Consider the following 27891-nt stretch of genomic DNA (forward strand, 5'->3'; position numbering starts at 1 on the left):
ACAACAATGCAATATTCCTAGCAGCCAACCTGGGAGTGTTAACATGGTGTTCCAATGAATTTCAAGATGGTAATCCAAATTGCTAGCCTTGTTCTCACATTAGATAAATGACAATGAAAGGAAGAATTTGACATATATGTGTGTGTATATGTATATATACTGTGTGTGTGTGTGTGTGTGTGTGTGTGTGTGTGTGTGTGTGTGTGTGTGTGGTATAACCCCTTGAAAGGGTTCCTGGTAGAAGCTTTATAAAAAAGAACCCGTTATGGTTACAGTTAGCACCTTTATTTCTAAGAGTGTAGAGATCCACACATGAACGACGACATGTCCCTCTGACTTGCAGTAGTGTCCGTTAGCTGTGAGTGAAATGTGAGCTGCGAGGTCACTGGTGTAGACAGCTGTGTTGATTCAAACAGATAAATGAGTGAAAACACGGCTGAAATGAGGCCAGTATAGACGGTCAGACGGAAACATACTGGAGGAGCAGTCCCTCAGACAATGGATTTGACCATTTAACAATGGATTTGATGTGCATTTTTAGAATACCAGCCGCCTCGTTTCATCTCCTGAGACAAATGCTGTGACAGTTTGGTGTGTGGCCTCTGTGTACAGTACAGCTGATGAAGGGAGCTGCACAGTGTTATGTTGTATGTCAGGGCCAGACTAACAGTAACATTCCAGCCAAAGATAAACCAGCAGAGGATTCAGTGTCTGATTTCAGTCGCTGAAGCCGCTAAAGGAGAAAACTCCTCTTCCTTAGAGCCGAGCTGCCCAATGAGACAAATGTTTGGCTTTGAGTGCAGTTCAGCAGGCTGCTGCTCGTTGCCTTTTACAGTTATTCTCTGGCACTGAACAGGAAAAAAACCTGTTATGGTTTTCTCTCAGAGCACTGGTGGAGGTTTTCATTGCCTTTCCAGGAATTGCTGTTCACAAGACGCACAGTTGACGTGTCTGCTGTCTCAAGTCTGCACGAGTCTGTTTCAACATTTACTCAAAGACTAAATCCTGGTCTATGATTAGAGATATATCTGTTAAGATATCTAACTATTAGCATTCACCTGCTCTTTCTTTTATTCTTTTGATTTTGATTTTAAGGCACTGGCCTTTTACTAGCTTTTAAAAAAACGTTTTCCTTGTCAGTTTACTGTCAAGAATGACTCACTCAACCTCATTTTGTTTAATCCCGTGTGTTCTGTAGGCTGCTGGGAACGCTGTGAAGAGAGCCGCTGATAACCTGGTGAAGGCGGCGCAGAAAGCAGCGTTTGATGCTCAGGATGACCAGGCTGTGGTGGTCAAGAGTAAGATGGTGGGAGGCATCGCTCAGGTGAGTCAAAGGTCCAAATATACTGCATGTACGTACACACATACCTACTTAAAGTAAGTACAGATATAAAAGAAAAATAAACAGTTAACTATATATACTTTATGAAAAATATATTATTTTTTGAATAAATAAATGAAAATATAATTGAATTAAACTGTTTTAACATAACCCTGCTTGGATGCTTAAACTAAAGAAATCATACTTGGACAGCAACACACCGGTTACATATGCGTTGTGTTGTAGATCATCGCTGCTCAGGAGGAGATGCTGCGGAAGGAAAGGGAGCTGGACGAGGCCAGGAAGAGGCTGGCCACGATCCGACAGCAGCAGTACAAGTTCCTCCCCTCGGAGCTGCGTGAGGACGGCCAGGAGCAGTGAGGGAGCGCGTGTGCATCAGCAATGCAACAGTGATCCGTGGAATGCTCAGGACCTTCCCCCAGCGAAATGTAGGGAGAGGAGGCTTCATGCTATATTAGGCAGGCTCTCAATCTGTTCCTGTATTTAATTTTTAAAGTCAAATGATGCCAATGATTATGAATTTTGATAATACAGAAATCCTTATTAAGGTATCTGTGCTTTTGATTATATATGATCAAATACTTTTCACTATATCTGTCTCTTTTTTATCTGGATTACATGTCTTTGTTGTGTACGTTATGTGGCTTCATAAAATTGCTAAATCCTGCCAATAAATTTGGCTTGCCCTTCACTGTTAGAACGTTACTGTTAGATTGTAGAGGTGTGAAGGTGAGCACAATTAAGATTTCTATGCAAACTATGCATAATCTATGCAAACGTTCTATGCAGGTGTGTGTGTGTGTGTGTGTGTGTGTGTGTGTGTGTGTGTGTGTGAATGTGCGTGCGTGCGTGTGTTTGGTCGTGTGTGTAAGCGAGAATGCATGTTTCCAGAGACACGGTTTCTGAGTTCATTGCGAAGCAGAGGTCTGTGACAGTGATGATATTCAGTATGTTACTTGTCACACTGTTAAAAGCTGAAACAAGGACTATGATAGGACATGCAGTTTTAAAGATTACATTTTGAAAAAAAATACTTTGCAATGGAACAAATCAGAATGGGAACACATTATTTTTCTAAAGATTAAGCTATGAAATGTATTAAAAAGTCGCTATGTTAGTAAAAGTGTGTCAGTATTTGGATGTAAGCAACTACAGTGTTGATACATGTTTGTGTAAAGAGTATGAAGCCATATATTTAACTTCCAGACATTTGACATCATATTGACTATTTGTTTAGTGACTTGCTCCAGTAATGTGTCATCTGTGCCGGTATTTGTGCTTAATACTTTCTAGAGGATTCCTGTCCCAGCACAGTCCCATGATGCTCGTCTGTGTCCTGTTAGATATGACTCCCACTTTATTTCTCATTGCCGAGGGCCTAATGATTGCTCTGTCTGGTCCCACTATATTCAGTGCCTTCATAGAATTTATCTAGTATTAAAAACTGCTGCCAACCATTTACCCTCGAGACGCACTTCATTCATTACTCAGTTAAATAATTTATCAGAGCATTTAAATCCTCCTATACACCACACACGCCTTTATTTTCTTTACATATTCTTTCACATGGCACAGCTAGAACAGCATGCCTAGTACCACAATGACTGTAATCATACAAAGCCTTCTTTTGTTCACATTTGACTTTATTACAGCAGCACCACCTCATGGGCACTGTAACAGAGATTTATATTCAATAAAGCCAGTTTTCAGTGAAACTCTTGACATCCATTTCTTAACACTCTTTCACCCTGTTCACAAGAGGAAAAGCCTCCTCAACCATACTCTACCAGTTAGTTCATATTGAGCTATATTTTTAATACGTGTTCATAACCAGCATCATTTGCTGATTTAATCAAATATCACATCAGGTCTGTTTTTTTGTTATTATTCCTATCATGTTTGCTGAAACTTTGGCTACGCCTTAGTTTTCAATTCAGATTCCGTTCTCAGATCACTTCTTTTTGTTTAGGTGTTCACATTCTTTTTATATGTGGCCAATATCAGATTCCAGTGTGATCTGGTCTCAGTCCTGAACCGACGAGCACGCACAAAGGAACAATGCAAAAAGACGTGACACGCAGCACATTGTCGTACAGAAGTAAACATGGAGTGTTTACAGATTCATCAACATTTTAATCCAATTTAAAAAAAATTAAATATTCAAACTTCTTTGAAACTTAGAAAAAATGCCTCCCATCATCCGGAGGAGCTCCGTGGATTTCATCGAGCTGTGTTCACTGTGTCTAGAAGCCACATGTCGGCTGTTTACTACAGCTGTATGAACACTAAATAAACTGATTTTGCTGTGATTTAACTGCAATAAAAGACAAAAAGGGACGCCGAAATAACTACATACTGATGCAGATTAGTAAAAAGTCTGAATTCATTTTTTGTTAGTTCTCTCCACAAGACGACGAGCAAATCACTTAAAATACTTGTTTTCGCAATGGAGTCTGGATCTATCGGTGCTAGGCTAAGCTAACATTGTAGCAGCTCCATCAACACTCAACATAACGTCATCTAGACGTAAATACGGCAGCTTGTTTTTCATTGTTTGTACCATAGGTTTATTCACATAGTTTGGTCCGGTCTCTACTAATATGAGATATATCGTAGATCTCTGGGTGCCGCCCCTACGGCTACAGTAGTTTTTCCCCATAGTTTCTGATTCAACAACGATAGGACGTCAGTGATGACAGGAGGAGAATCTCAACGCTGACAGGCTTTCGCGACCAAGTGTAACGCGAATTTATTGACCGAGTTGAAAAATGTCAATTTGCGCGAACACTCGAATGAGGCGAATTTTCGCCCAGCGCAGCCCAGCGTTTACTTGCGTCCATGTGCGTCTTTGCATAGACTTTGTTTGTAGTCTACTTGCGCACAGGCCTTTAAGTCAACTGGCAACACACATTAGTGGAGGACAGCAAAGGTGACCAGCTTTTTTAACCAGCTCCTATTTTCAGATAAACAAAGCTGATTGAGAGGAGCTAATTAGTGCATTGTGACGCACACACACACACACACACACACACACACACACACACTCGGGTCAGCAGATGTTAAGGTAAAAGGCCTTTTCCTATGATACCCCGTTTTTATGGAATAACTTTCCTATGGACATCTCTCCCCTACCCAAATCAGGTTTTTGTTTCTCTCTCTCCGTCTGGCTCCCAGCCCTTCAAAATAAAAGACCCCAGAGTAACTGTATCGTAACAGGAAGCTCAGGACAAGACTGGTTTGATTCAAAAAAGCCCCCAACTCTCACTATATGTTAATAGGAAACTAGGGATGGACAAAGGGCACATGTATCAATACTGTTGGTATTATTAATTTGTAAATTTGAAGTCTCTTTACAAAACAATGTTGAAATTAGTAAAATGCTGTCAAACTTGACCAATTGCTGCATTATTCTGTATAAAATAGTCCTACTGAGAGCCACTGTATAAGCCCCTATCAAAATAAGTGACAGTCCATAGACTGTATATAAGAAGTGGACATAGAGGTCGTGACGTCACCCATTGGTTTGTAGTCAGCGGTTTTGATGCCTCGACTTTGACGTTTTGGCCATAGCCATCTTGGATTTTGGCACTATCCTGTTTTTTTGCAACTAGTAAATGTCAGTGACCATATCTGGACTGTGGAGGAGTGACGTAGAGAGACGCTGTATACAGCTCTGTGTAGCACCCACCCTAAAGCATCCCCTGCTTTATGGTCTATTTGACTCTAAATGGACCATCATTTACTAAATGAACATCATGCTGTGTTGAAGAAGACTTGAAACTAGAGATTGAGACCATGAACTCATGTTTACAATGTTTACTGAGGTAATAAATCAAGAGGGAAGTAGAGTCATTTTCTCATAGAATCAGACTTCCTATTCAATCAGACTTATTTTGAGAACCTTAAGTGGAAGCTAGTGGATTCCTGAGCAAATGATAATGAGAATGAAGAGAAAGAGATAGATTATGACTTTTTGTGGAGCATATTAGAAACGTGGTTGCATCTTGAGGTAGGTAGGGTTACACAAGGGGTTCTCTGGGGTGCAGCCTTGGACCATCCTGTTTCATGGTCACCCAGCTGGTTCTGATTGGCAGCAGGGCTGCACTTCATTCCAACAGCACAAAAAATTTAAATATACATGACAGACAGAGAAGAGGAAATGGAGGGTAAAGAAAAGGAAAGGCCATTTTGACTAAGGTCTCAGATGTTTTAATATACAAGTATTAGCACCAAAATGTACCACAAGCAGGCTTATGCAGAATGACCCATTTCAGAAAAATGTACATTATACAATCATAATTATTGATATTTCTCACTGAGATGTATTAGAGTAGAATCAAGTATAATACAAGAGAAACAATCAAGTACAGTAAATGGACTTAGTTGACCACAACTGTTTTCTTATTTCCACTGAAATAAATGAAGTAATTGAATTGAATGCATGATTTGTATTTGAAAAGAGTAGCATTGCGTTATGTCTGAATACTTCCTGACCACGTTGCAGACTTGCTAAGCTTCTTTAAAGGTGAATCAATTTCCCTCAGGGTCAACTTGTTCTCCATGGACACGCTGGATGTGAGTTGAGGTGTAGGACCACCAGTGATCCAGGTGGACCTGACGCACCTGGATGTGATGTATTCACACGTGCTGAAGACACAAGTCACGCGCACAGACTGGACAACTCTCGCTGCCTAAATATGGGCAACGTCCCCGTGCGAATCCTCCCCGAAAAAAAATGTAGAGGCTCATGCAGCTGGTATTCCATCTTCGAGTTCTCCCCGAGCCGCTCAGACAAGCCGCACGCGCGCTCCTCTCCACCTCCGTCCCTGTCGCAGACCTCTGTCTCTGTCTCTGTCCGGACTAACCGAGCGCACTTCTCCCTCTGCTAAGAGCCCACCACCTGAAGAACCATGGAGGCCATCAAGAAGAAAATGCAGATGCTGAAGCTGGATAAGGAGAACGCGATAGACCGGGCAGAGCAGGCCGAGGGGGACAAGAAAGGAGCGGAGGACAAGTGCAAACAGGTAGACACATCGAGCTGCTACAATCGGTTCTCTCATCAAAGTGTGCGCAGGGGTTTGCATTTATTAAATGAGAGCTTTTAAAAAGAATTAAATCAATTACAACTCAAACAAACTGGAAAGTTAAAGCAAGAGGAGGACAATGTTAGGCAAGTGTGTATGTCGTTCTCCAGGACTTTTAAGCAGAGACAGGGAAAGTGTGTTCCAAGGCATGATGGGACCATCGGGAGGATCTCTACGAGAAGAGGGCTGACTGAAGAACACCAGGGGCGTAAAGCATGACTCTGTAACTTTGGAAAGACTTCATTGAATTCAAAAGCATTGAAACACTTCATAATGGCTAAAATGATCTAATTTTAAACTTTAGATGGCTTCTGTTCTGTACTTGTTTTGGCCTTTCTTCAGTATTTTCCACCAGCTCGTGGTTGTCATAGGGTAGCCTCATAGGTAGTGGCTTTTAAAGTGAGAAAATCTTAAAAACCCAAAAATGCACAGGTAGTCAGTGGATGGTTTTGAGATTATTCGAAACAGTGTCTCCATCACATGTTAGTTTGTCCTGCAAAAGGCTGGCTAAGTTGAATTTTTTTAATATTTTTACGGGCATTTTATCCCTCTATTAGTGAGTGGACAGAATGACAGGAAATGAGTAAAGAGATGGGAAATGACATTGCCAGAGGCAAACTGCTTTAACCCCAGACCACCAATCTGCCCATAAAAGTAAAGGGTATCCTCATCAAAAAATGTTACGTTATGTGTAATCTAAATATTTACTGGCCAATATATCATCATTGGTATCAAGCATCCTCATTGGTCTAATTAGGAACTAAGTGAGACTGAGAGCAGAATAAACAGAAACGCAGTCTTCTAAACAGTAATTGAAGGTAATGAATCCACTGTATGGATGTTGGCTTTCTGTCATAATTGGTGAATGGTATGTTAGGACAATATGTTGCGACCCAGTGGAAGCGTGTGTATTAAAAATAAGATGGGGCCTAATATGGAGCCTTGTAGAACACCATTTCCCACAAATATGGATAGAAATGTCTGTTGGTAGGCTGAATATAGAAAACTTGTAATTATCAATGGATACACGGAAAGAATGGACAATATGAAAAGTGTTGCACTGAAGTTATGGAATTGTGCTTATCTCATTCTTCATATAATATCAAGTTTGCTTCAAGGGCAGCTAGAGAGAGAACTCATGGGGTCTATAAATCCTTGTGTGCACAGGGCCGTAAGGACCATGTTAGAAAGACGGAAAGCAAGTCACTTTTGATGAAAAGTCCAGAGGACCACCAACCCAAATAAATGAGAACAAATATTCAAGTATTCAGTTATCCTTCATCGTCCACTGCCTGCCATCATGAATCCAAATGTGATTTATTCAGGGTAATTTCCTCACTACACACTTTGAAACTTTGAATGGCACAGGGTTGTCTCCCACCTTATTTTTTCTTTTCAAATCATTCCAGTTCATTTCAATTTCACCAGAGCCATTAAGTGTCACTGTATGCTGGAACGTTAGTAAGCTAACAGTGCCAAAAAAGTAAAGCATCTATGATGATGTGTTGTGATTAGCGTGGTGATATTCAAATGTAAGTAGTCATCAAAATGATGCATCAAAATGATGCTTTGTTTGAATAACTGTTTTTTTTCCAATTTAATTCATGTGAATAAATCAAATTAAAATAATTATAAAGATATATTTAAAAAAAAACATTTGGCAGTACCTCCGCTGCCTACTAGATGGCGCCCTGAGGCCCACCAGTGGTTGAAGACTCATCCACAATGTGCTGCCAAATCCTTCTGCAGTTTCCAGCTGTGACCCGAGGAATGAGTCAAGGCTTATTGTTTCAGCTGAAGAACACAGTGATATCCCTTTATGGTCTGGAGACAGTCTCTCCTGTGCAGCTCCACAGTGTAATTTAAAAGATCACATAGCAGTAAATTAATAGATAGCAGCTATTCAACATATGCAACTGTCTACATAGCATTTGTTCCCAGGGGATCCCAGCTCTCAGCTATTACAATGGCTGCACAATAACTTGTCTCTGAGCACTGAACACTGGCATGTCTATTTCTGTGTTCCCTCTAAAGTCCCCCACCTTCTTTGAATCGTTGCTCCTCTCAGAAAGACGGTCAAGGCTGTTGGTTCGGGAGTTGCCACAATGTCGACTGTAGGATCAGGGCTGTCCCAGGCTATTTGTGACTGAGAGGCCCTACATGGCTACAGGCTGGGGCCGACTGTCAGAAGTGTTAAGAAAGGACATTGTGGTCAGGCTACATCACTGTCATTTACAATTGGCTTTTTATAGTCCATGAAGCTGTTGTTGCAAATGGAGACTTGCTAAAACAATCTTTGCAAATGAGTCATTGGATAACAAAAGCCTGAAGTCCAAAAATGGAAGGGACTCATCTTGTTGTGAACAAGAAAACGCTCAGCATTCTGCTCGTTAGATTGATATTTTCTGTAATGGGATCATGCTCCACTGATTTGATGACAATCTGCCTATTCGATCACCATTGGAGTGTCCCAGATCATTAGACTTCATGGAAATATGTCTCTTTGACATTGAGATGTCTTGTGTATGATTTGGTATAAGGTGGGGGAGGCTAATGCTGCATATGAAGAATCATTAATGACGGGTGAACAAGTAAAATCTTTAAAAACAAATGTTTTCTACGACATCTTGGCCTCTTGTCCACAAGATGATGAACGATGGCTGATTATTGAATAAGGACAATTGTGACTTGAAGCTCTAGAACAGATTTTTAACACTAGAACTGCCAACAGCTCAAATTGACCCGTGTCTGTATTTTGATTGTATTTAACTTTATTTCGATAAAATGTCCAAGTTCTCTAGTTTTTGACTTTTCCTAAAAGTCTGTCACATAGCACCACCTATTGTTGAAACGCTGATTATGATGGACCCTAGTTACTTACTGCCTCTGTCATGTTTCAAAGGTATGAATTCAACTTAATTTATTTGTATAACACAAAATCACAATTTCTCCTCAGAGGGCTTTACAATCTGTACACATGTGACATCCTCTGTCCCAGGACCCTCACATCGGGACAGGAAGAACTCCCCCCAAAAAACCCTTTAACAGGGAGAAAAGAGGGAGAGACCTTAGAGAGAGCAACAGAGGAGGATCCTCTATCAGGATGGAGTGTGATAGATGTCATGTGTACAGAATGAACATCATAACAGAGTTACAACACGTTCAATGCATATGACATCAATGATTCATATAATGTATAAAGTAGTAATAGCAGTAGTAGCACCAATAATAACAGAATAATGATAGAAAAAGTATTACTACTAATAAAAACAGCAGCAGTGGATTAAATAAATAATAATAATAATGATTAAAGCAGTGATAGTAACATTAATAGTAATTGAAATGTGACTAATAATAATAATAGTAGCTGTGGGTGTCAGGCAGGACCAGCATCCAGGTAGAACCACGATCCATGGAAACCTGCGAGGAGAGGAAGCACAAAGACTCTGAGGAAGAAGCAACGTTGTGAATGCTCGCTCAGCCTGCAGATGTTTTCAGCTCATCAGTGTTGACAGATTTTGCACCTAAACTAGCTACTCACATGTCACATGATCAAATAGGCTTGAGACCGCTTGAGACTTGAAATTGTACATCAACATACATAATACCCAGCAACCATCATTGCAAATCTGTATGTGACAAAATACCAAAGAAAACCAGAAATGATTAATTTAATTCAACAGTTTTTCAAGTTTATTTTTTTTGAATGGATATAAATTTGTCTTAGAGGAACAACCTCTGAGCCACAGCCTCCCACGTATACTTCGTAGGAGACGGGGTTTGTTGAGACATCTTATGTGTTGGATGGAGAATATTACCCTCACAGGTCATCCTACCAGTGGTGTAAAAAGAGTTATTCTCGTAAATGAATTTCGTATCCGTTATGGTTGTATTATCTGACATGCTGTGTTTCTGTGTGTGTGTACTGTGTGTTTGTGTACTCGGCCTGTAGCTGGAGGAGGAGTTGCTGGGTCTGCAGAAGAAGCTGAAAGGAGTGGAGGATGAGCTGGACAAATACTCCGAGTCGCTGAAGGATGCCCAGGAGAAGCTGGAGCAAGCAGAGAAAAAGGCAACAGATGTGAGTGAAGGGTGCTGAGGCCATTTGTCACATTACTGCAGGGAGGCAACTATATCAAGACCAAATTGACCTATTGTGGTCGGGTCACAGCAGAACCCTTTCCACTGTAACACAGGTGCCATGTTGTTGACTACATGTGCTGTCAATGTTTCATATATCACTACTCAAACTGTTTCTTTCAGGTGTTGTAAAAGAAAGTAGCACCAGGCTGTTTAACATGAATTACTACACAGTTGTAAATTTTGACCATCAGTGACATTACCAGTGCCATAAAGTAACAGTGTCAAGTCTTAACTCCTTCTGTGTTTCAAATATGCACAGAGCAGTTTGTTAACGTCAGTCAAACTTTACACTCCCACGTCTCATGCCCAATAATCACAAACATTTTAATGCTGACCTTCAGGAGCACAATTTAAAGCAGGTCGAGCTAAATCTCAAAAGCGGCATCATTAGTTTCTGACGCTGAGTGGCCGTCTCACCACTGACAGCAGCAGCAGAGCCAGTATTAAATCTGTCATGTGGAGTATCAGATTCTACCAACATATCATGAAGCTTTTCAGCACCTTGAGGCGAACACCATCTATTCTGACTAATCTGGGGAGCTTGGTGTGGAGGATTTGGTTTCTTGAGTATTTGCTTGGCACCAGCCTGTGCAGATGCTGCTGTACTGACGCTCATGTGGGACCCCTTTGAGTTCACACTGTTAGGCCAATTGAATCAAAACACTCATGATTGATTCACTCAATTCCACACCACAATTCTCCACCATTTCCCTTGTCCTCCTGTGCTTGGTTGCAAGTGATGGGGCTGGCCCTGGGCCTGGCCACTCATCTGTGTCCCTCCTTGTGTGTGGTTCTTATGTTGTGGGGCAACAGGTGCTGGAGTTCTCCAAACCTATAACCCATGACAACTGAAACCTAAAAATAAGGGGAACACTGCTGACTAGAATGAGCAAGCCCCATACTGAGGGCCTGAGGGTTGCCAACCAAGCTGTCAGCCTCCCCATAACCCTACTGGACCGGAAAAGAAACAAGAAATGTTTCATTATTTAATGAGGTCCGCAAGTCGGGTTGGAGATTCCAGCTCCACAGTGGATATAGCTGCTGCTATATCCAAGCAAATATGTGCTTCTGCATAATTTTGAGTAATATATATAGTTAAAGAATTTCCTCATACAAATTCGCCACAATTATGCAAAAGCTTATCTTTTCAGTTTAATTGGGTCACGCTACACTACATAGCAATGAATTTATTGAATATTTTTGTAGTTTGTCTGTATGTAGATGGTCCCTGTGCCTTTTCTCACAGCCGGCTGCACGTATACAAACAAATGTTATTTATCCCGCTCGGAGGCCTGCTGGTTTTGATGAAAATCATCTTGTAGCTCGTTGACTTACTAAGATTGTACAGAGGCATCCTTTATGTTTTAACAATGATTAGCTTACAAGTTATTGATGTGAGAAGTTGTAATCTCAGAATGTCTTACCAACTGCTGCCCCCATCACCATCCTGAACAACGACCACTGTGTCCACTGTGGAAGCCTTCCGCTCTCAGTACCTATGGTGGACTTCTAACATAGACACCATCAGGAAAAAAGGCCAAAGGACGTATGCTACTTCCTGCCTCAGCTCAGGAAGTTCAACCTGCCTCTGGAGCTGCTGACATAATTCTTCTCTGCTAACAGAGTTCTGTTCTCTGCAAATCCATCACTGTGTGGTTTGGATCAGCCACAGGACAGGAACAGACTGTCACTGGTGCCAGTCTGCCCTCCATCCAGGACTTCTTCTCCTCCAGAGTCAGGAAACATCACTGCAGACCCATCACACCCTGAACACAACCTGTTCCAGCTTCCCCCCTCTGGGAGGATACAGAACACTGAACACTGGAACAACCAGACACAAGAAGAGTTCCTTCCTGCAGGCCGTCACTCTGATGAACCCTAACACCAGTTGAACAGTTCAAAAGCCACTTGCTCCCATTATAGACTATATTCTTGACAGATTAAAATGCACCATGTTTTTACATGTAAACCGACATAGAATCTGTCACTGTCAATATGATTCCTACATGCTTTATGTACAGTACATAGTCATCACATGTAGCCTATACTGTACATACTCTACAGTCCATGTATATCCATTCAGTATTTATTTCTTTGCACACCATTAGTACTTGACTTGTATATGCATTTTATATATATATATTCAAATAAGGGGGTGAAATAAGTAAGCTAATTGATTAATTTAGAGGAACAATTCAGTCATTTTAATTTCAGAGGACAAATTATTCGTCAGTGCAAATTAAATCCCAATTAGAAGGTACAAATGACTAACTATTGGTACTAATCCATGCGCACAAATGATCGAGAATGGGATTGATAATTTGTGTAATTTCAAAATAAGAGGTTTACTGACAATTGCTTTATTTTGAAATCGTGTCCGGAAGAATTGTCGCGTTGATGCCGACCTCTGACGCCGGTGCCACAGAAACACGTTGACACCTGGAAGGAGCGGAGTTGTGTTCACAGTATGGCGACTTTAGCGTCTATGGACGCGGTCAGAAGGAAAATTCAGACGCTGCAGCAAGCGGCGTTCGAAGCGGAAGACCGAGCCGAGCTGCTGCAGGAGGACGCGGACATGGAGAGGCACGGCAGAGAGAGGGTAACACACCTCTACACCGGGAGCTACGGAGCTCATCGCTCCACCTGTAGCTCCTCTCAAATTGCTTCCAATAGCGTGAGAGAATCAAAGATGTGGCCTGCGGAGGGGGATTACAGCCGCATGTGAAAATGTGTTCGAGTTCTCAGATTAAAGTCAGAATTCTGAGTTCTGAAGTCAGAATTCTCATGTTAAAGTCAAATGTTTTACATGAAAAACCAAAAATGCTCCCGTTTTTAGTAATACAATGCTGTATGTATCGGCTATGAATGATTTATGTACCAACCTCTCTGTAAAAACCTTCAGAATATAGAGAGGAATGAAACATGTAAGTGCTGCTGAGCTGGAGATTTCTGCAGAGTTACGTTTAAATATACATTTGATGAATTATCGAATGGTAACTTTTAATGAATTTATTAGAAATCTACAGACACAAATAGACAAAGTGGTAAAATAAACACCTGAATGTGTATGTTGGATGTTTTCTTTCCTCTAGTCTGGAAGAAGACACGTTATGGAAGCAAAATAGACCCAACTGCTGAAATTGATCAGTGTATGAAATATGTATTTCTTTTGTCTGGGCTGTCTTCCTCAGAATTAAAACATTTTTTCAACCTTCTTCTATAAGATGTAGAACAGCACTAAAACAAATACAGATTTATGAAATGTATAATTGTATTAATTATTCTGCACCTTCAATCAGACAAATGTGTTCTAGCTTTGTCATCTAACATCAGCTTCTACCTTATCGTCTCATCTTTGGTGCTTCTGGTCTGAGATCTTGCTCTCTTCCTTCTTACTCTTAAGCAGCGCTGGTTGCCTGTTGTTTTTACTACCATTGTTTGTTTCTTTGTTTCTTTCCTCTACTTTAAAAAAATATTTCCTGACTTTATGTCGATCAGTGTGTCGATCACAGTGTTCAGGTATTCTAGCTGATTTTACCTGTACGGAGGGGCGACGTGGTGTAACATATTAGCCACTTGGATGACTAAAATTGAAATCAAGCTTAAAGGTCTACTGTATGAATGAATGCCATATTTATCATTTGGATGCTTTAATCATCATTATCTTTTTGATGGCAAGTCACACAGATCACACAAAACCCAAATTGTTGAACTGATTATGTTTTTTAATTTGTAAGTCTGTCTGCTGTTATATAGGCAGTTATCATGGACGTTATGGATATAATGTGACTTCTTTAGGCTCTTATCTACAGTGTGTTGTGTGTGTGTGTGTGTGTGTGTGTGTGTGTGTGTGTGTGTGTGTGTCGCTACAGGCTGAGGCAGAAGTGGCATCTCTAAACAGGCGTATCCAGCTGGTGGAGGAGGAGTTGGACCGAGCTCAGGAGAGACTGGCTACTGCTCTGCAGAAGCTGGAAGAGGCTGAGAAAGCTGCAGATGAGAGCGAGAGGTGAAGAACTTCATCTTCCTTGAACTTCTTCAGGGTTATGTTGTCAGATTGATGAAGCTCCTCCGCAGTAGAAGAAGACAACATTATTTCAGAGTTATGATGTGTAGACGAGGCTCTTTAACACTTACTGAATACTGTTCAGATCAAGCACATGTAGGAAGATGTTACAGCGTTATAGATAGTGAGTCACACATGAACAGTTGATTCTGACTGGCTGTTTCTCTTGTCACTCAGAGGAATGAAGGTCATAGAGAACAGAGCATCAAAAGACGAGGAGAAAATGGAGATCCAGGAGATGCAGCTGAAGGAGGCCAAACACATCGCTGAGGAGGCCGACCGCAAATATGAAGAGGTGGAGCAGTCACTGTTTTTTTATCAACGTCTTTGCAGGACGTCGTATACATGTAGTGAGCTGTGTCCCAGTTCAGCTCTACCAAGTAATACTACACACTCATTCTAAACAGGTTCTGGAAAAGTGACTTCAATAAAGAAAACTAGGGGCAATAAAAAGATTTAACAAAGGATTCTCAGGTAAAGGTGGGTGTTGTCATTGCAGACCAGCAGACAGAAACAGGTGATACAGCAGATCACATGTGAAGATTTAGATGGGGTCAACAAAACATTATGACTTAACTGTGTAGCAGGGACAACACACCAAACATTATAAAGTTAATTTTAAAGTAATACACTCAAAGTTGAATGTATTTCTGTAAGTACCATACTAACTGTTTAAAATGTAGAATTTGGTGAATTTTGGGTAATGAGTTTATGACTTGGTCTTGTATTTGGCCCCATAGCCCAGACTAACTTGGGACCCATCTCTGAATATAGTACACGCTCTTTACAATTAGTACAGTATGTAATTGGAACACAGTGAGGATAAATACTATCAGTGTGATGACACTGTTTAAACAGAGTGTGTGCCGATTGCTGATTGTCTGCAGGTTGCTCGTAAACTGGTGATCCTGGAGGGTGATCTGGAACGCTCAGAGGAGCGTGCCGAGGTGGCCGAGGCGTAAGTTAACACCCGCACCATGAAAACTCACACCGACACAAGAGCCACTGTACATTATTCATGTTTCCATAGTAGAGATCATGTGATCACTACTACGGCAAAATGTGATCTGACACATTCCCTTTGTCATTGACAAATTTCTTATTTTACAACAATATAATCACCTGAAGATGGGTTGTACCAACAAGGATTCATTTAATATACGATTAGTTGTAATCAGAGTTTAGCAAAACTAGGTTAAAAATGAGTAAATCCTGATTTAAAATTAAGCTCTGTTGCTTAATTGTTTAGTAAATCCAAGTTTAAACCACAATTACACAGCTTAATCAGGATGGAGATGCTTGCTCAACCAAATTTAAATGAAAAAATGAATTTGTGCGTGCTGTCGGACCTAGAAGGTAAATGTAGCCATGTTTCATATTTTTCAAGAAAAACAAAACAGATATGAAAGCCAACCCCTGCCCACCCGCCTTAGGAGTGTTGGAAATAAAAAATACAAATAGAACGTCCCAGTCTTGTCTCGACATCGCAAGCTTAAGGATCGGCATCGATGAAATCTTATAGGCAACAGCATCATAAAATAAAAAATAAAATTAACTCAATAAATAATAATAATAGTGGAAAAATAAAATAATAAGCTAGTTAAAAAGTCAGTTAGTTAACCTAACGTAACTCATGATGACTCGGGAGAGAAGCTCTAATTGCTCCTCCTTTGAGAAAAACGTGGCTGAATTAAAGTAATGTGACCAAATACCAGAAGATAAAACGACAGACAACAGGAAGGAACAAACCTGCTCCAGAACAGTTTCCATGCATGAAACTCACTTGGATTGAGTCCGTCCCTTAACTTTCTTCATTGAACTTCCATCTCAAAAAGGCAGCCATTTTAAAAGTTAAACCTCCTCAAGTCTCAGTTTAAAGTTAATACAGGATCACAGTTTCAATTGCAGTTTAAAGTTTAGGTGCAAGAAATTTTAATTTTAATTCATTCCAGAGAGGTTTTAAAATTTCTTAGTTTAAAGCTAGTTTCGAATTTTGGTGGAACATGATTAAAAGTTAAATCATGGTTTAATCCTTGTTGGTGCAACCCAGCCTCAGTGTTTGTATTGACGTTTGGTGCTGCATGATTCTCTTAACAACTGTTTTCGATTAACAGCAAATTGATCAATTATTTAAGCTATAAAATGCAGAGTCGAATAGCATAATCTATCCTCACATTGAATTTACTTTGACATTTTGCTTTATAAAAGACCTAAACGTTGAAGCAAGTATTGAAATGGTTGACAATTTATTTTCCGTTAACCGACTAATTGATTATTCATTTGATCATGTGGCCATGTGTGAATACAAGCTGCAGGACAAATGGAATAGAGACCTAGCTGGGTGTGTGTTTATATGTCATGCATGCCTGAACACACCACCACCGCCTGTGTGGGACCTGTTACTGTTTGTTGTTGTTTTATTGCCGCCCTGCCCACGGTCCCCTCTCACCCCCGACCTCCCCGACTAACCCCTTCAGGAGAGTGAGGGAGCTGGAGGAGGAGCTCAGACTAATGGACCAGAATTTGAAGTCCACGATGTGCGGTGAGGAAGAGGTACTTACTGTACGAACTCAACCAGGGTCTAATTCTGCTCCTCTGACCTGCAGCCTCTCAACCCCTCTCTTTGTTTTCTGTCTGGCTTGCACTTATCCTCGAGCATGTCCTTCAAGTAGTACTAAAAGTATACGTCTGCTGAAATTCTATGTTGTTTTTCTTGTGAACAAATCCCACGAAAAGACCAAAACCAACGAGGAATTGCACAGGTTTGGTTATCATAGCTGGGGGGTGTGGGGGGGGGGGCACAATGAATTTCAAGTTCAAAAACAGAGAGGGAGATACAACAAACTGTTTTAGCTGATCCTTTGAAAAAAAAGAAAAGTTAAATTCATGAGCTATTTTCAAAGACTTGCGTCTCGAAGATGAAGAGCTGAGCTCATTGGTTGAGACTAGGGAAGTCAGAAAGTATTGAGAAATGCAATTCATGTTGTTAGTCTGGGTCTGCACATGGGGCTTACTGGAAAAATATAGAATTACAACAGAATTCTTTTTTCAATTTGTGATTAATCTGTATCTTAATTTTGGCATACATTTTCCATTCAAAAACATAAAAGCCTCCTTTGCTGTCTTACTCAGAGTTGAACAGAGCAGTTTCATGACAGCGATCCAGCTTCTGTCTCTGAGTAAGACAGACAAAGACATGTTAATCAAACCATGTCAGGGTCTGCTTTCCTGCCTTTCAAATCACTACTTTTTCTTCTCTTGCTTTTCCTGCCCCTTGCCTTGCTCAGTAAATCAGGTGACCTTGAGGAAGAGTTGAAAAATGTCACCAACAACTTGAAGTCACTGGAAGCCCAGGCTGAGAAGGTACAGTAGGAGCTGAGGGGCATTCAGCCACGGGACAGGCCAGTCACAACAAAACTACCGACATAAAAGAAATTCAAACACACAGTGATCGGAATCCATGTCCACTTAACAACTCGCATACAGTCCTCATTAGCCAACTATGGAGACTTATAGACCATAGATACATGATGTGGGCATAGTCGTCGTGACGTCACCCATTGCTTTGTTGACTGACGTTTGGAAGCCTAGAGTTTGGCAATTTTGTCTGTCGCAATCTTGTTTTTTTTGTAACCAGTGAACAGGAATTGACCATATTTGGACTGCAGAGGAGTAACGTAGAGACACCGTATACGTCTCTGGTAGAGACCTGTCAATCACAGTAGCCCCGCCCTAAAGCATCCCCTGCTTTATGGTCTGTTTGACTCTAAATGGACCATAATTTACCAAATGAACATCATGCTGTATTGAAGAAAACTTAAAACTAGAGATTGAGACCATAAACTCATGTTTACAATGTTTACTGAGGTAATAAATCAAGAGAGAAGTAGTCATTTTCTCATAGACTTCTATACAACCAGAGGAGTCGCCCCCTGGTGGACACTAGAGAGAATGCAGCTTTAACACATGAAGCATTGGCTTCACTTTTAAGAACCAAAGGTTGATGCCTGGTAGAGACATGAGAAACATAGTTCAGAGGAGGAAGGGCCTTGAACAAATGAAGTCCTTTTTGCTTAGGAAGGTTCCTAATGAGGGAAAGTATCTTAGTATCAGCCATGATAACAGCTGGTCAAATTCTCTAAATGCTAAGAAAAGGGGCATCGTTGCTTCTTTTCTTATCTCCTTTAGCATAGGATACACTGGACCATCTTTTACCAAAGGAAAGGAGATAATAAGGTCCCATAATTCCTTTCAGCAGCACCACAGCAGACCCACATCATTTTTTAAAATATTTGATAGCAGCCTTTAATTCAAGTTCTGCATTTGACAAGATCAAACGTCTTAATATCTTGAAATGTAATTAAAGGGTTTAAGAGATCCTATAGTTTATAAGAGTTTATAATAATAAGGTAACAAGTATGGTAGTATATAACAATGTCATTTCCAGATAGCATCTTTGTTTAGATTAAAGATATAGTTTGGGTGTTTTGAAGTGGGGTTGTATGAAGAACCTCTCCATAGTCAATCTATTAGCTACAGTAGATGGAGAAACAGACAGGACCACCGGTACAGGAGCAGAGCACTAAACTGTTGAGGACGGGGGAAGCAGCAAAACACATTTTAGACACCTAAAAAATCAATATCACTTAATGTGTGCACTAGATTTAGAATATTTCACCGCCTTAACTTAACATCAGTCAGCCCTTTCTGATGGAGAACTGAACTGAATGTGCCCTGTCCACAGCAGTACATTGCTTTGCTCCTGTGCTGGTACTCCTGTCGGTTTCTCCAAACTCCATCTACTGGAGCTAATACACAGACTATTGAGAAGAACCTCACACAACCCCACTTCCAAAACATTTAACCAAAAATTGATCATATCTTTATATCAGTTGAAATCAGTTAAAAAATAACGTTTTCATCATGAACTGCAGAAAATATTGTTAAAACAACCTTCTGGGTTTTTCAAAGAAGATTTGGCTTATGTTTCAGAAACAAACTGTGGTGAAATGATCTTAATGGCAAGGTTGAAATGCCCTAAAGCTGTCTTAACGTTTTACTGTTTAATTTCCCACCCAATTTTGCATAATTATCCTTGCTTCTGTTCAAGAATATTTGTGAATGGTGTATTAAATTCATTTATGAAGTATGTTTTCTTTTAGTTGCTAATAATGGAGTTGTAAATGCATTTTAATACCTTTTTCTATTTGGATTTTAGTACTCACAAAAGGAGGACAAATATGAGGAAGAAGTTAAAGTTCTTAGTGACAAACTGAAAGAGGTGAGATTCTTTCTGTTACATTGTTGCTGTTTCTGTTGCTTACGCCATATGAAGTTAACGAACACATATCAAAGAGTGTGCATTGACCCATGCTGTGCTGTGGTTTGTTTCAAAGGCTGAGACTCGTGCAGAGTTTGCAGAGAGGTCTGTGGCCAAGCTGGAGAAAACCATCGATGACTTGGAAGGTATTCAACACTCACCTGTGTAACATGCCTGCTCTCTGTCATGCAGTGAATAATGTTAAAATAACAAGCACCCTTGCTGGTTCCAGTTCTGCTGTTGGAACTGAATTGATGACTGGCTGGAAATCTGTACTGTTTTGACTGATGAAGCCAAATCACCTCTATCTAAATGATTGCATGTGCATGGTTATTCAGCTTGAGCGTGGACGTGGTCTTAGTGTGTAAATACACAGTGATCACCAGATTAACATACCCAATGACAGAATGGTGATACTGAGACGCATTATCTCTGTGGTTTTCACCTGTGTGGACTTGTAGCCTTAATGAGCACAGTTATGTGAAGATCTGTAAAGGCAGTCAAACTGAGCCTGGGTGATCTCAATGCCACCCTGAGCTTTTGATGTTCAGCCATTAGCCTCCAAAACAATGGCCCTGGTTACACTTGTCTTTTTGTTACTCTAGTGAACGGAAATGCCCGGTCGGAACCAAGCTGTGTCCGCATGTGTGTCCAAACTAATTTGGTGCTGAACACAGTTTCCTATTAATTCTTAACAATAAAAGTCCACTGTTGTTTGTTAATTAAAAGCTTTGAATCAGCAAAATCAGGATATGTTGACTTGTCATCAACAGTAACGTAACTGACGTACTGTAACTCATAGATTCTATGAGTAGAGGTGTAGGTCCCTAAGAGCTATTGGGGTCATCCCTGCACGCATATACCCTTGTGCCCTGCATGGGACCCCTTACGTCCACACTTGCGACATATAACAGCTGTGCGAAGACTTCTGCTCCAAATTTAAACCAGAACTTCTTCAGCTGGCAAATGGTAAATGGTAGTGGACTTGTACTTGTATAGCGCCTTTCTAGTCATCCGACCACTCAAAGCGCTTTCATACTGCTATTGCTATTTTATTTTATATTTTATTGTGACAATATTAAGGAGCGCCTTAGTAGTGGAGCGATTACTGTGCATGGTAACGCTGCCAGGTTTTTTTGCCTGCAAAAGGGAAAACAACAAAAAAAGAATCGTGCAATTTAAATGGTAAATTGTCAGATTCTATCACATTCATACACCTGAAGGCACAGCTACGGGAGCAATTTTTGGGGTTAAGTGTCTTGCTCAAGGACACATTGACATGCGACTAGTGGAGCCGGGGATCAAACCGCCGATCTGATTGAAGGACGACCCTGCTCTCCACTTAGCCACAATCGCCCACCATTTACACTCTGAAAGGAGCCATCCTGCAGAATGAGTTAGTTAATTTGATAAGTATGTTTTTCGAACTATACTTTTTCATTTTGATTGCGGTTTTTATACTTGTCATGGTGTTTTTACACGATGTTATTGCAGCGTGTATACGTATAAATTCTACGTATACACGATGTTATTGCAGCGTGTATACGTATAAATTCTACGTATAGAAACCCGAGTACTGCTATTGAGGTAACAGTAAGACTTTGTTAGTGGTGTGATGATCTGATTTTATTGACACATCCAAGTCAGAGACAAGCTTCTCACATGTACTGTTTCCAGGAAGTGTGCACTTCCAACATGGCTTCCAGAGGTTTACCTGAATGCACTAATCATTTCCTAATGCTGTTTGGGGTGATTGTGACCCTGTTGTCTCTGGCATGTGTTGTATATAGAGCTGTTGAGTGGAGCAGTAATTGACAACACTGCATGGCCTTGTCCAGTTTGTGTGTGTGTTTGAACCCAGACTACAGGGATCAGGGATCACATTATTTTTCTGAATGAGCTTGAAGTTGAATCTTGGTGAGCTGCAGTAACCAGCTGATGTGATGACGAGACTAACACCAGTTTTGGAGTTTTGCTGATTCAGTTTAAGAGGTTACCAGTTTCGATTCATTTTCTTTTTCCTGTCTCTTTGCCTCTTTCCATTTCCGTTCTGTGCATCGTCTGTTGGGTCCCTCGTCTCTCTTTCTGTGTGTGTGTGTGTGTGTGTGTGTGTGTGTGTGTGTGTGTGTGTGTGTGTGTGTGTGTGTGTCCTCCTCCAGATGAGGTGTATGCTCAGAAGCTGAAGGGCAAGGCTCTCAGCGAGGAGCTGGACCTGGCCCTCAACGACATGACTACACTGTAGCGGCTCTCTCACTTCCTCTTTGCTCCTCCTTCCTGTCTGAACTATTGTCCGCCTGCTTGTTGTTTTGTTCCATTCCACAATGGTATCAGGGGCTGGAAGATTCTAGAAATGCAATGTGCCGAATCCACCCACCCGTGTTACACAGCACTAGTCTTTGTACAGGGTTAAGTTATTGCTCACCCAGTCACTGCTGTGTGTCTGCAGGTTCACTGAGTTAATGCCCTCTCTTTATTGAATATTCCCCCTCTGTAATAAATGTATTAAAGCTCTCTCTACTTTTCTGTCTCCTTCCTGTCTTTCTGTTTTGTTTAGTTCTTCTACTGAATATTCATAAGCAGTATATTAATAATTAACAGCTGCTTTGTAGCACACCATAATGTATTTGTAAGCAGAAATAAGTAGGGATGTCCTGGTCAAAGTCTCATAGATCGATATCGGGGCCAATTAAGACATTTTTTATTTGATAGGTATCGGCTATATTGAGATATTGAGCCCGATCAGTTCCTTCGTTTTACGTCAGGAGTTTTTACTTGGGAAGCATTGGTGCTGGACCAAAGCACCAAACACTGGAGGAGACTTTTAATGGGAGAGACAAATTCCCCCGAGACAGCGACAAAGTCTACCGCTGCCTCAGAGTAGTAGTTAGAGCAGAGAAAGTATTCCAAATATAGCGTACACTTAAACAGAATTTTTAGCCCTCGAAAATACGTTAGGCTGCTGCCCAGTCCACAGCAGTATATTGCTTCAATCCTGTGCTGGTACTCTTGTCTGTTACTCCAAACTGGGGAGTGCTGACCATCATCTACTGATAAGTACCTCAACAACTCCACAAAGAAATCTGAACCATCCCCTTATGTTTCAAAGAAGAACGATGGTTGCTGATGACCCTTCGTGCAGCAGGGAGAGAAACGCATACACAAAGAAACTGCACCTTTCTGCTCAGAAAGCTAAGGGCAAGGATTTTATACTAAAAGGGCTGAATAATAATACACTGAGATGACCAAAAGGTTAACAGATCAAACATAGGCTAATATACATCTGTTTCACAAGGATCTATTTATGGTTAAGCCAATTTACATTTTGCTGTTATTTGACTCGCATGGTGCCCGTGTTAAGGTGACTCGGCAAAATTTGAAATAATATATCACCATGAATCTTCATCATCTGATTTTTTTTATTAAGACAATTATTTTGTATTACTAGCTTTCTGAAATGTATGTTTAAATATCCAAATGAGACATTTTCGTATCAAATATGTGCCAATTCGCATACATATCCATAACAGAACATTGGATAAAGCCATGTTCAAATTCTTTTATTGTTTTTTGTTGACATAATAGTCAAAGGTTTTTGATATATGAACAAACTCCTCTGTAAAAACCTTCAGAGTATAGAGAGGAATGAAATTGTAAAGTTTGGTGAATGTAAGAGCTACTGAAGTGGAGATTTCTGGATCAGAGTCTGACAAAAGAAAATAATATAGAGAAAACAGCCTTTAAAGATAAGTATTGTAAAATGACGTACATTTTGGTAAATGGGGTAGAAATATTTAATAGATACCATCATGAAACTTTCCCAGTTGATTACTTACATGGTCACAGTCAGATTCTTTCTGCTCACACACCTTGATTAAATAGTTTGCGTGCGTCCATCCTTATGTGACTTATTGTCTGACAGCATGCTGAAAAAAGAACCTCACCTTTCTTGAGGAACTGATATTGTTGGATTAGAGCCTGAAACTGGGTCCTCACATGTATGAAGACTTTCAGTAAATCCACCTGAATACTAGCTATCAAACACCCAACTCACCAACACCTACTTATCCAAAGGTTTCTCAGAAATGTAGTGATGCATTGATGAAAACTTCACATGCCATTGACATAAGCAACGTTTAACACAAATGCACAGCAAGGCCGAGATCCTCCTTGTGGCACTGGCACCGCAGTGGCACACGCTTGCCACTGTCAGTAGTCGCACTCGCTGTCTCTCCAAATGCAGGCGGACCGTAGTGTCCTGTGTTGGACTCTACAATCGGCAAAGAGAGTAGCATCTGTCATCTACACTGAGGGTGTGTGATGATCTTTGAACAGTTGTCACACTTGGTTACAGTTCACAGAGAAAAATATACTCCATGGATACACCGTCACGTCACAATTCATAAATCTGACTGCCTTGATTCAGTCAGCGACAAATGATGTTTCATTGTGACAGTATGTAACATTTAGGGGGATTATTGACAGAAATGGAATATAATATTGATAACTATATTTTCATTAATGTATAATCACCCAAAACTCAGAATGGTAATGTTTTCGTTAGCTTAGAAGAAGTCCTTTATATCTCTGACACACTGTTCCTTTAATGTTGACACATGTTATGTATGTTTTAGGTGAGTTCTGGCCTTTTGCTGGTGAAACATGTTTTGTAGATGTGGTGAGTGAGTCCAGTTCATGTTTTGATAATTACTGTCAGAAATGGTGTTAATAAATTATATTTTAGAGTTGATAATTTCCTAATCATTTCCTGGAAATGAACTACGTAATCTGGTACTTATTATTGGCCATTTTAATTCCCAGTGTAACTGCCTGATAATGATAAATAAATAAATTACTGATATTTTTTCTATTAAATCAGCTCCGAGATCTGTAACCGGGCTAAGTGTAACCTGGAGTATTTTAGTCACTGCTCTGCCGAATATGCAAAGATGTGAAATCTGCCTCCAGGTAAACATCCAGTTCATCATATATGGAAAATAAAGGTTCCACTAATAAATGCATACTTGTTATTTGCGTGGATTTAAATGGAGGGCAGGAGATTCTTCTGCAGCCTTCTTGCGTTCCGGGCTTCTGCGCTCCTCCTGTGGCCTGCTTCTGTGTTTCTTCCGCTGTTTGCGTGAATCAGTTTCTCTGAGCAGACCCAGAGGGTGGAAGGTCATCTCCAAACAGGAGGCCCTCTCCCTGACGCAGTCTCTCCAGTGTCAAAATGCTGCAGTCAATACATGGGTCAGAAAGGGCCTCTCTAAGGTGGCCTGCACCCAGACACTTGGGGCACAACTCGTGGCCATCCTCAAACTGAAGTTGAGCTCCACAAGAGAAACACACTAGCATTGTTCAGCTAGAACAATGCTAGTTTTGTCCAGGGTCCAGCTAGAAAATCTGAGCGGGTACTGTGAGAAGGCCACAGGATGCGAATCAGAACCTCTAACCCCTGCACACAACTGCAATATCTAGCAATAGAAGGAGTAAATTAGCACAAGAGACTGTTTAAGACAGTCAGTGTAGCTGGTGAGCGAGCCAGCACGATGAGAGGAATGCTCGAAAACCTCCAGAGAGAAAAGAGGGAGAGGTAGTCTGTCAACCACAGCCTTAGAGGGCAACAAGGTGCACTCTGACCATAAAGTAGCAGGCACGATGACAAACACAGCCCAGAGTGTGCTTACCTTTGTTGGACTGGAAAAATATAGAAGTGAAATACGGATTTAATGGAGCCATTAAGTGCAGTAAATGCCAGGCCAACAGTGAGAAGATCAAAGAGGCCGGCTACTGGAGGTAGCCGGCCTCTTTGCCGGAGGTAGGCTACTACGTGCTATTTGTAGCTGGGACTAGCAGGTAGCTGTAGCTGTAGCAGGTAGCTGTAGCAGGTAGCAGGTAGACTTTGTTTACATAAGATCCTGACCTGTGTGGAACACAAGGAGACTTATCCACTTTGTGTACTGCCACTGGCAGCAAGGAGGGAATGAAACAGAGCTAAGACGAGTGTTTCAGACAGAGGGTGAATGAAGGTATATTCAGAAATACAGTATGAGAAAATAAAATGTTTTTTGAACATTAAAGCATGTAAACATGTTATAGTAGAAAACCATATTATAGGTATGAACCTTAAAATTAGCATGATTTGTCTCCTTTAAAGCAGGTTTGCGATGTTCTCCAGCAGCATTTCATTATTAGCTTCTTGTCTGTCTTAGCACACCTTTATATGGTAAAACAACAATTCACAGACTGCATAAATACTGTAGAATTAGAGGTTCTGTATCTTCAGTTCAAGAGAGGAAATATATATGGAAACTCATCTGCGACTTTGTTTCCTTCTCCAGAGAAACTGGCCCAAGCCAAAGAAGAGAACTTGGACATGCACCAGACCTTGGACCAAACACTCCTGGAGCTCAACAATCTATAGAGACCTTTACAGAGCTAGGTGGAGGACAAGGTTTAATCTCTCAGTGTAACATCAACAAGTGTTATAGGTAAAAACAAGTCATGTGAGAATTGGTTCATATGTAAATCTATGGTGCCCCTTAAGAGACATGAGCAAGTGTCTATTGCAAACTGAAAGCTACTTTGTGTACATGCACTGTAAAGGTCATCAGAAATGATCGTACAATCAATAAAACGTTCCTTCCATTCACTCTTGGGCACAACCATAGCAATTGTTTCTGCTAGAAACGTTTCTCTTGTTTGACCAAACATGATGAAGGCATTTCTCATTGGGCATATTTGTGTATGTAGCAGAGCTCTATGAATTACCATCTTTTAAGAATAATGATAACCAATGCTTAATTGGGGCGAATCAGAAAACGCTCCTTTTAATATTTTTTGTTCTAGTTATTTCTAACAGTTTCGGAAGGTACTGACAAATGCTGATTGGGGCATCAGATCAGAACACACATATGTATTTAAGAAGGGAACGACCAAAAGCATATTTTGTCTTTTAATTTAACCTTTTTAGTAAAATGAACCACTGATTGGCTACATTATTTGAAGTCATTCTTGTCTGGTATATTAGGCATGTCACAACATTAGATGAATTAATGTAATTTAAATTACAAATAGAACAAACTAGTAGAAATATGAGAGTGGGACTGATTTTCCATATTATAAGATGATAGTGGTGGTTGGAGGTGTAATACTGACATCTAACCTAACTGAAAAAAGGTTTTATATGGTAAAAAAAAAAAAAAAAGATAGATTTCCTGAAAAGATAGATATCATAATTCTAGGATGTCTTTGAGATGTTATCACTTTTTACAGTGATGTCATGGCCTGACATAAACATTGTTCATTACCTTACCACTTTGATCGACAGACCATCACAAACAAATAATTGGTTGAAGTAGTCATATCTGTCTGTGTTTTTCTTTTTACTTTGACATGACGTAAAGTTTGATTGTTTCTGAGTTGTTACCCATGTACTGATGCAAAATCACCAGTGTAAACCCTTTGGAATAAACAAAACAAGTGACTTGACTTGATCGATGGAGTGATTCATGTGAAAACATAAATCCCAATGAATTCCAGCTAGATATTTGTGATGAAGAGGTGAGAATCATACAGCAGGTCTCAGCATTTCACCCTCCCATATTTAGCCTGTTGGTTCAGGGATCCAACCAATGACCTCCCCAAACACAGGCCACAACTAAGTACATAGTAGACCAAAGCCAAATGAATGGTATCAGGATAAATGATGTCAAGGGGTCCCAAAATGTACACTGACAAGAATAATGATAACAAAGACACAACAAGCAATAGCAAAAAGAGACTTCACCATTACTTCAGGATAGCAATCAAATGTCATAAGAAAAAGGATATCAGACTATAACAGTCAGTGACATAAGAGAGTAAAACATTTTAAATAAGCCAAATATCAACAGGCAATTGGGGTTGGGTTGAAACTGTATTTGAAAAAAATGAATTGGATTTAGTT

At 40.4% G+C, this 27891-nt stretch overlaps 2 protein-coding genes across 13 annotated transcripts in view; both read left to right on the forward strand.

Annotated features, from left to right (window-relative positions):
- Window positions 1-3057, forward strand: part of tln1 (talin 1) — a 93122-nt gene extending 90065 nt beyond the window's left edge. For all 5 annotated transcript variants that reach the window (XM_031875782.1, XM_031875786.1, XM_031875785.1 and 2 more), the window contains 2 exons: window positions 1199-1324; window positions 1568-3057. In XM_031875782.1, the coding sequence (XP_031731642.1) occupies window positions 1199-1324; window positions 1568-1702 (261 nt within the window). In that variant the 3' untranslated portion in view covers window positions 1703-3057. The remainder of the gene's footprint in view (window positions 1-1198; window positions 1325-1567) is intronic.
- Window positions 3058-6119: 3062 nt separating this feature from the next.
- On the forward strand, window positions 6120-27424 carry tpm2 (tropomyosin 2 (beta)). Of its 8 annotated transcripts, none has more exons than XM_031875754.1 (9): window positions 6120-6366; window positions 10379-10504; window positions 14439-14572; window positions 14807-14924; window positions 15517-15587; window positions 17107-17182; window positions 19848-19910; window positions 20026-20095; window positions 26285-27424. In XM_031875754.1, the coding sequence occupies exons 1-9, from the start codon at window positions 6253-6255 to the stop codon at window positions 26365-26367; spliced, it is 855 nt and encodes a 284-aa protein (XP_031731614.1). In that variant the 5' UTR covers window positions 6120-6252; the 3' UTR covers window positions 26368-27424. The 8 variants fall into 8 exon arrangements, with proteins under 8 accessions (XP_031731614.1, XP_031731613.1, XP_031731615.1 ...); XM_031875753.1 differs by lacking the exon at window positions 17107-17182 and adding an exon at window positions 17917-17992; XM_031875755.1 differs by lacking the exon at window positions 26285-27424 and adding an exon at window positions 22109-22466.
- The last annotated feature ends 467 nt before the right edge of the window (window positions 27425-27891 follow it).

This window comes from Anarrhichthys ocellatus, unplaced genomic scaffold, assembly GCF_004355925.1.
Source record: "Anarrhichthys ocellatus isolate YVR2014 unplaced genomic scaffold, GSC_Weel_1.0 scaffold95, whole genome shotgun sequence".
Taxonomy (NCBI): Eukaryota; Metazoa; Chordata; class Actinopteri; order Perciformes; family Anarhichadidae; genus Anarrhichthys; species Anarrhichthys ocellatus.